This window comes from Eubalaena glacialis, chromosome 10 (assembly GCF_028564815.1).
Source record: "Eubalaena glacialis isolate mEubGla1 chromosome 10, mEubGla1.1.hap2.+ XY, whole genome shotgun sequence".
Taxonomy (NCBI): Eukaryota; Metazoa; Chordata; class Mammalia; order Artiodactyla; family Balaenidae; genus Eubalaena; species Eubalaena glacialis.
In genome coordinates this window covers 112,771,842-112,780,896 of record NC_083725.1, presented here as the reverse complement: position 1 = coordinate 112,780,896, position 9,055 = coordinate 112,771,842, and the positions used below count along the sequence as shown (strand labels likewise).

Below are 9,055 nucleotides of genomic sequence, written 5' to 3'. Positions count from 1 at the left end.
ACCTCTGGGGCTCCAGGTCCACACCCAGTCCAGGCTGCTCTGCCAGCCCCTCCTCTGGGCCTGGTGCCCAGCACATGCCCACGCCACCCACAAAGCTGATACTCTTATCAGGGTAGCCACCTGCCACGGGTGAGCTCTTATCCCCTCCACAGGGACTAACTCCCTGCATGTCTCCACCTCGTCCACCCAGCCGCTGGGCCTCTCAGGAGCAGTCTGACATTTGGCCTGATGGGGCGGGAAGAGCCCATGGTCTGGGAAACGGCCACCACTCTCCTCCCCCTCCTGGGATCCTGGTTGTCACTGGTGATGGATGCTGGACTTTCAGCTGGCAGGGGTACAGAGGTGTGTGTGTACTCTACCATCCTGCGAGTCAGGGTGCGAGGCCCAGCCCAGGTAGGAGGCAGAACGCATGCACAGGTAAGAAGGATGAAAGGTCTGTTCCCCAATGTCTCCCAGATTTGAAGGCTTCTAATGGGTGTCCAAGCAGGGCAAGGCCAAGGGCTCACAGTGTTGGGAGATGACAGCATCCTTGGAGCCCTGTAGCCCACTGCCTTCTCTGTACAAATGGGGAGACTTCGGCCTTGAAGGCTGGGGCGGGCAAAGGACTCACCCAAGGCCACTCAGTGAGCCAGGGCTGGGTCTTTGCCTCCTGGCTCGAGGCTTCTGGAATCCTCGGTGCTACTCCACAGTCTGTGCCCACTGGGGAATCACACACACACCCTACCTGGGTCAGCTGGCTGTCCCTGCCGGCTATACTGAGGTCATAGGCAAAGCAAGAGGGAGGACAAGTGTCTACTCTGGAGCCCTCGCCAGCCCTGCTGGGAGGAGATGCAAGGCCAGGGGAGCCTCTGGGATTCTGGCCCCCGTGGATCTCTTGGCTCTCCCCTGGCACACCCAGCTTGACCTGCCAGCTGAGCCAGCCCAGAGCGGGGTCATCAGAGAGCAGTGTGGGAGCCACTGGGAGGTAAACTGTACGAGTGCCCCTGGCGCATTCCTATGTACTCTTTCCAGGCTTGGGGACTGAATGAGCCACTGCACGGGCACAGCGGCCACAAGACATCTGGTCCCCAGGGCTTTCCTCAGCCCCTTGAGACTTTGCCCCCAGCGCTCGGTACAGTGACCAGAAACGGGTAGAGGGGAGTCCAGCACAAGCCAGCTGACGTGGGCCTTTGGGCAGACAACTGGTCCCTAAAGGAGGAGGGGGATGGGGAATGAGGATGTCAGGAAGGTGGCCTGTGCAAGCCCCCTGCTGCCCCCCAGAGACCTTCCGGAAAGCCTCACTCCGGTGGTGGTTTTGCGGGAGCTGCGGAGAGTCCCCAGTCCCCGGGAAGAGGAAGGAGGGCTCATTTATTTGGGCCATTTGTCCAAAATTCCTGGCCTGGAGTGCACTTCGGGGAAGGGGAGAGGAAGTCCTCTCCCGAGCAAAGGCGTGGCGGGTGGAGGGGGTTGGGAAGGGGTGGACAGAGGAAGAGTGCTCCCAGTGCAACACGGGCCCCCTCCCCCACCCTCCCCCGACACCCCACCCAGCATCGGCGTGCAGGACGCGGAGGAGCACCAGACCAGCGCTGATCAAGGAAGTGAGAATAAAATCACTTCGTTTATTTCCAAAAATGTAGGGGTGGGGAAGCAACATGATAAAAATTAAGATCAGTTCCCTATGGATCCATTCTGCCCCAGGGGAGGGACAGCGGCTCTTCTGGCCAGTGTGTTCTCAGTGGGAGGGCCTCAGGCAGACCCTCGTTGCCATGGCAACCTGAAGGTCCATCAGGGCGGGTCCCTCCTGGCTGGCCAGCGCTGGTTCCTGTCCCGCCCTCCCCTGGAGCTACATAATGGTTAGTGGGTTAATTTCCAAATGCAGCAGCTCTGGATCCTCCCAGTGGCACCAGGCTCCCCACCCTTCCCTCTCACTTTCCTGTCCCCTCAGCTGTCTGGCCTCCAGCCCCAACCCCTCCTTGTCCCACTAGGTTCCCCCCCCAAACCCCCGGCTCCTCAGGGTCACCTCCTCTGGGACTCCTTCCTTCTCTGCCTCCTGACAGTCAGGGCCACCATGGCCTCAGTGAGTGAGCCCAGCTCAACCCACTGTGGGGCCTGGGGAGGCTGCGAGGGGCGGGTGGTAACAGGCAGATTGTCACAGGGCCCAGTCCCGTTGCCACCCCCGTCAGAATACATCCTGTAGCAAAAGGTTAAAAAACCAGGAAAAGACACAACAGCATAGAAGACGGTGAAAGAGAGTGTCCACGCGGGCAGCCCCAACCTGGGGAGGGGCTGGGATGAGCCCCCGGGCTCCAGTGCCCGCTTGCAGCCTGTGGGACCCAAGTCTGCACGGGCCAAGCAGCCAGGGATTGGCTGGCACTGCCTGGGGAAAGGTCTGATTGCTCCAGAATTTCAGGCCTCTCAACCAGGACAAACATCTGAACAGGGATGGGGGCACAGGGCTGAGCCTACAGGCTGGCTGACCCCTGACCTGGCCATTGCTTCTGCTAAGCCCATCTGTGGCACTGCCCCCTTGGACCCAAAGTCCCAGGCTCTGGAGCTGGGATGCAGCAGGATGGAACTGCTCGAGCCCTGGGTCAGAGGGCTCCAGTGGGGCCGGGAGGACGTTTCTCTGGGCCCCGAGGCCTGAGCTGGCTGCGCTACAGGCAAAGGGAACCTGGCGTCAGGGCCCAGGGGCTGAAGACATCTGAAGAGAAAGTGGGGCCTGCAGGGACGCCCCAAGTACCGATCCTGGCGGTGGGAAGGAGACCCGGGCACAAAGCACGCCACCCCACATAGGGGCAGACGGTGGGCGGCCATCAGAGAGGGTGGAGCCAGGCTTGCAGGCTCAGGGAGCCGTCCTGCTGGCTAGGACCCAGCCCTGCAGACCTCAAGAGCATCTGAGGGAGAAGGCGGTGTGAGGCCTGGAGGCCAGGTGCAAGGGGGTGGGGGCCACAGGCTGCACCTGTGCACCTCTGGTCTGGCAGATGTTTAGGGGCAGAGGGTAATGGCAGGGATGGAGCCACCTGGCTCTGCTCCTAGGTGGGGAGAGCCGGGCTGACCGGGCAGGCCCCAGGAGGGAGGGTGCTGGGGGGAGGCGCGAAGGCAGCGAAACCAGAGAGCAAAACAGGAAAGACCGAACCCAGAGCCTGTGAGCCAGCAGGTACCACAGCCTCATGACACCCCCCTGAACGAAATCCCACCCTTCCCTTTGGCCACCATCCCCACCTGGTCCCCCTTCCCCATGGGCGCCCGGAGGGCTGCAGCTTCATTTGTGGAGGTAGGCGTCCAGCCACAGCTGCCCAGACTGCCTCAGGGACCTGGGAAGAGAGAGGGATAGGGACAGTCAGGGACCAGGGAGCCTCAGGAAGTGGGGGGCTGGGAGCATGGGTGCCTCCTCTCAGCTCTCAGCCAGGGGCCTGCGGGCCTGCTAGCTCAGGGCTCCCCGCGAGACCCCTGTGGAAGGACCAAGGGAAGGTCCTCATCCAACCCACACAGAGGCCAGGCAATTCCTAGCGACGGAGGGACCGGGTGGGGGCACCAGTGCCAGCAGGGACTCGGCTCCTCTTGTCGCCCCTGTCTCCACCATGGGTGGTCCCAGCTACATGCCTCTCAGTCTCCTCCCTGTGCCCCACGGACCTCAAGGGGCGCCAGCACCCGTGCCCGCCGGCCCTTACCTGATGATGTCCTGCAGGGCCTGCAGCAGTGGCTTCTGCTGGTACTCGATGCCATGCTTGGCACACAGGGACCTCACCAGCGGGGCGACCTTGTGCAGGTTGTGCCGGGGCATGGTGGGGAAGAGGCTGGGGAGAGTGCGGGGGTCCGGGCGTGAGGAAGCACCCACCTCCTCTCACAGCCCACTTGGAGGCTGGCCGGGCCCAGGGGACCCCGTCCATCTCGCCCTATGTGCCCACGGGGGTGGCTGGCATGTGGAGGGGGAGGGCTGGGCCTCGGGTTCCCTGGCAATAAAGGGACCAATCACCTGCCCTGCTAGGCTCACGGGATCAAGGCAGATGCCAAGCCACACGTGCAGGGGTGGTCGTCACTATGACCATGTGGCCCAGGGCAGGAGAACCCCTCTCCAGGCTTCGGGGGGCGCTGGGGCAAAGACACGCTCTAGGGTCGGTGGGGGGACCTCACTGGGGAAGAGAGAGGTAGTCCCCACCTGCTGCCCTCTGCCGGGGAGCCTGGAGGCTACTTCCCTCCACTGTACGCCCTCCACCCACCCCCACCTCCCCGCCCGCGCCTGCGCTCACTGGTGCTCGATCTGGAAGTTGAGGTGCCCGCTGAACCAGTCATTGAAGAAGGACTGCTCCACGTTGCAGGTGGCTGCCAGCTATCAGGGAGAAGGGGGATGAGTGGCCAAGAGCAAAATCACAGAGGGCCCCGTCTCCTTCCCACGAGGCCCAGCCTTACCCAGGGGTCTCACCGCCCTGCCCAGATTCCCCACTGGTCCCTCCAAAACCTCCCCGCCACTCTCTCTTGCCCAGCCCTGTTCCTCCCAGCGGAAGGACACAGGCAGCCCCAGGGAAGCGCAGGACGGCGCCGGGCCCACCGGGCAGCCACGTTCCCGGGAACCGAGACATGGACCTCGGGTCCAGGCTCCGCAGGGCCCCCCGGTGGCCAGCTCTGGCCACCCTCACCTGGCTGCTGAACCAGTCACGGTAGGGCTCCTGGTCAATCTCCATGACGATGTGGTTCATCTGCGTGACCCACACAAACCAGTGGCTCTCCAGGAACCTGGAAGGGAGCTCGGCTCAGCGCTGGAGCCCGGCGTGCTCGGTCTCCACGGGGCCCGGGGAGTCGGTGGGAACAGAGCCTCCCTCCTGACCCGGAGCAGCCCAGGGCGGGTGTGGGGTGTGGGGTGGAGTGAGTGCAGCCCCTGATGAGGGGCCGGGGCAGGAAGTGGGGACCTCTGAGCCTTTCCTCACGGGGGCCTCGCATCAAAGCCCCCATCAGTGCCAGTGCTCGAGGGCCCAGGGATTATTAACCAGCAAAGCGCAGGCACCTGATGAAGTTGAGGAAAATGATGGCTCCCAGGACACCATAGAAAGGGATGTAGGTGATGAAGAAACGGGCATAGTAGCTGATGGCCCAGGCCAAGTCCTGCGGAAAGAAACAGTTAGATATGGGAGTGTCCCGCCCGCCCCCAGGTACGGCTTCCCGACCACAGGTGTGTGTACACAGCACCTCCCTCTCACTGCTGGGCCAAGGGGGCCAAGAAAGCTCAACAGGCCTCCGTGAAACTGGGCACCAGGCCCGCTGAGGACACGATGCCTGCCAGTGCACGGTGTGCACGACTGTCTTTATGTCTAGGGAAATGCTGAGTGTTTTAGCACCAGGAAGGGGGCTGCAAGCTCTGCGTTTAGGGAAATAAACAGGGATGGGGACCAGCAGACGCCAGCCATGGGGAGGGGCCGGGGGTCAGCAGCATTTTCATGGTCCCGAGGATTCTGACAGTGCATTACGATCTGCACGCACCCCTGACACCCGCAGGCTCACAAACTGCTCCTCAGCACCTGGGTCTCCTTCCTGGACATTCACTCCAGCACGACAAAGGCCAGGGACACCATCCATCGCCCACCTCAGCGCCCTCCCAGCAACCTCTGACACTGCTGGCCCTCTTCCCACACCTGATTCTCCTCCTGGCCCCTCTTCCACTCGCCTCTCCTCCCTTCCTGGGCAAGCACCTCCCCCAGCTGCCCCAATGGCTCCATAACCATGGCAACCAGAGCGACCATCTTAGCTCCAAGCAGACTCTTATCTTTCCCTGCTAAGCCCTCCCATCCCACCCAGATCAGCCCACAGGGATTGGGGACCACTCTCTTCTCAGCCACCCTGACCCAGCTTGTTCCCACCTCAGGGCCTTTGCACTGACTGTTTCCTCTCCCTCATCACTTCTCCCCAGAGACTCGGCAGGGTAGTGATGAGAGCAGAGGCTCCGGGTCAGGCTGCTGGCTATTAATTATAGCTCCACCCTATTCTGTGTAGCTGTAAGTAATTTTCTGAGCTCTGCCTCAGTTCCTCCATCTGCAGGATGGGAAAAGAACACCCCCCTACCCCCCGAGATTCTACATGGCTTGAAGGTGTTGCAACAATAAGCATAGCCCACAAGTCTGAGCTCTAAAGACTCCAATCTGGTCTCTGCACCACTTTGCTACCACAGAGACTTTCCTAACATGCAAGCTGGACCATGCCACTGCGATCCTCAAAGCCATCACGGGCCTCCTTCCCTGCCGGGGGATAAAGGATAAAATCCAGCCCCTTAGTAGGCTGCACAGCCCTCACATGCCTGCCCACCGACCTGGCCTCACCTGCAGCCCATCTCCCACAGCCAGGCTGTGCTGCAGTGTCTGCGTCTGGCTGTATCCACCTGGAAGCTCCTTCTTCCCTTATCTGCTCAGCAAACTCATCCTTCAAACGAGCTCTGTTCAGTTAAGCTCCACAAGCATTCAGTAAATGCCTTCTCTGTGTCAGGGACTGTTAGGTGCCGGGGGCAAAAGGAAGTCCTTCAGAGCCCCTCGTCTGGAAGGACAGACTTATACAGAGATCCCTTCAATATCAATCATATGGAAGGGGACACATAGTTACAGGGGTGATGGGAGTGTGGCGTGACGTCCCGACCCGATCCTGATTTAGGAAAGGCCTCCATCAGGACGTGGTGACTGAGCTGGGCTGGGATACGCCGGACATCAGCTAAGCAAAGAACAGTAGGATGGATGTTTGCAGAATGACGACAATACAAAGAAAAGCCCAGAGAAGCGACCGGGCAGGGGCTGTGTTTACATACAGATTATATGCTCCATATACTCCAGCCCAAGCGCTCGAGTGGAGGCGGGAGACCAAGGCCAGGTCACATCCGCCTGGGGGGACTGGCCTCTTCTTTGCCGGCAATGAAGACCCACTGAGAGCTTTAAACAACAAGAACGTGGTCCCATCTGGACCTTAAACTGGATCCCTGCCAACTGGAGGTGGGGAGATTCGGTTATTCCAGTAGCTCAGGAATGAAATGACAGAGGCCCAAACCAGGACCCACGGCACTGAGGAGGAGATAACAGATTCCAGAAATATTTAAGAGGCAGGGACAGCTCCACCTGGGGACTGCTTGGTCACGAGGAATCTGGGCTGGTCCCTGGTGTGGGTGCCATCAGCTGGGGTAGAGAGGGGTTGGGGGGAGCGACTGGGGAGGGGAGTCGAAGGGCCGGCGGAGGGCAAGACCTCGGGACCGAGGTGGTCTAAACATTCATTTTAATTCCTTGTCTGTGTGTACGCAGTGCAATAGTATGTACATATATATTGATGGAGGTGTGTGCTTATGTATTGTTGTGCAGAGCGATACATGACCATGGGACCACTGGTTTCACAGGTAAGGGATGAAGGAGATGCAGGGAAACAGAGGTGAAGGAGACCCAGCAGAGGCGGCACTTGGAAGCTGACAGGGAGAATTTCAAGAAGGAGCAGTTAGTGGTATCGGATACATCGGACCTCCAGGAAGTTGAGGCCTGGGAAACATCCCCAGGATGTAGCCACTGGCAATGCTGGCTGGCATTTGGGGCTGGATAGTTCTCAGCTGTGGGGGGCTGTCGTGGGCATGGTAGGAGGCCCACTAGAGGCCAACAGCTCTCCATCCCCCCTGAGTTGTGACAATCAAAAATGTCTCCCAGGACTTCCCTGGTGGTCCAGTGGTTAAGACTCCGAGCTTCCACTACAGGGGGCACGGGTTCGATCCCTGGTCAGGGAACTAAGATCCCGCATGCCGCATGGCGCGGCCGAAAAGAAAAGAAAAAGTCTCCCAGATGTTGCCAAGTGGCTCAGCAGAATTGTCCCTGTTGAGGACCACTGCCCCAGGTCACAGCTGCACTTGGCACCTAAGCTCACTGTTACCATAAATCAGAAAACCACGGCGCAGGGCATGCCTCTGCCCATGTGGGCCCCTGAGGGGAGTGCTGGGTCTGGCGCCATGCCTGGCTGCAGTCAGCTACAGTTTTGTACTAGAAACCCAAGCTTGAACCTACTCCCCAGCGGGAGAGCCCTGCCCTGAGGGGCCCGATCAAATGTCCCTGGCTGGGCCACCTGAGCCGGTTCAGGTACAAAGTCTGATTCCCTTTCCCGCTGCCCCTATGTAATGCTTTGTTCCTTAGGGAACAAACACAGTTTAAAAAAAAAAAAAAAAAGGATTAAATATTCATGTCAGGAGTCATTTGCCATGAAAGCAGATTAAAGTGCCCCCAGCAGCAGCATCGTGGTCCCTTTCTGCTGTGACCCCTTCCAGGGCCCAGGTGAGCTCAGGTGTAGGAGATCTGGATTCTAATTTCCACCACTTAACTGATCCAGAAACTCCTTCCCTCTGGCCTGTACCTGCCTTGCTGGCAAAACAGGGTTAGATGACACGACGTAGGGGGCAGTGCTTAACCGTTCCCGGTACACAGCGGGTACGGATAAAACAGCGTGTCTTAGAAGAGTGTAGTACGGGTTTTACCAGCACAGGGCTGGCAGAGACCTCAGAATCCCACCTCCTCCCCAAACAGCCCCACCTGCTCCCGAGTCCCAGGCCTGGCCCTCTTCGCAGAACCAGCAGGCACCTTTGCCAATAACGCCAAGGAGAGACTGTAAGACAAAGTACTTTGAAGTGCTTCAATTGCTGTACAAACGTGGGAGAGTGGTGGTTGGGGTGTGGGGACAGGATCCAGGCCGTGGCATCGGGAGGCCTGGGTTCTACTGCCTGACCCACCCCTCGGTGTCACTTTGGGCAAGTCCCAAACTCTCAGAGTTTCAATATCTTCATTTATGAAACTAGGTTTTTTAAAAAAGACCAGCAATACTGACTCAGTGACTATCCGCTTGGTCCCGAGGGCAGGGGCCCTGTCCCCATCCCAGTGAACCCTGCTCTGCCAAAAGCAGTCTCCGCCTAGGTCACTGCTTCATCTAGGGCATCCCATCATGGGCACATCGTCCTCTTCCACAGAACCACGCCTGCACATCTACATCAAGCCAAGGACCTCTGTGCACCACGCTACGCGGCCCTCTCCAGGGTCCCTTTCTCTCTCTGGAGTTATGGGCTGGATCATGTCCCCTAAAATGA

At 59.6% G+C, this 9,055-nt stretch overlaps 1 protein-coding gene across 2 annotated transcripts in view; it reads right to left on the bottom strand.

Moving 5' to 3' along the window:
- Nucleotides 1-1,964: 1,964 nt before the first annotated feature.
- The window catches only part of FADS2 (fatty acid desaturase 2), a 35,785-nt gene continuing 28,694 nt past the window's right edge, over nucleotides 1,965-9,055 (bottom strand). For both annotated transcript variants that reach the window (XM_061201856.1, XM_061201858.1), the window contains 5 exons: nucleotides 4,982-5,079; nucleotides 4,617-4,713; nucleotides 4,230-4,309; nucleotides 3,651-3,776; nucleotides 1,965-3,293 (listed from right to left, as the gene is read on the bottom strand). In XM_061201856.1, coding sequence (XP_061057839.1) covers nucleotides 3,242-3,293; nucleotides 3,651-3,776; nucleotides 4,230-4,309; nucleotides 4,617-4,713; nucleotides 4,982-5,079 — 453 coding nt within the window. In that variant the 3' untranslated portion in view covers nucleotides 1,965-3,241. The remainder of the gene's footprint in view (nucleotides 3,294-3,650; nucleotides 3,777-4,229; nucleotides 4,310-4,616; nucleotides 4,714-4,981; nucleotides 5,080-9,055) is intronic.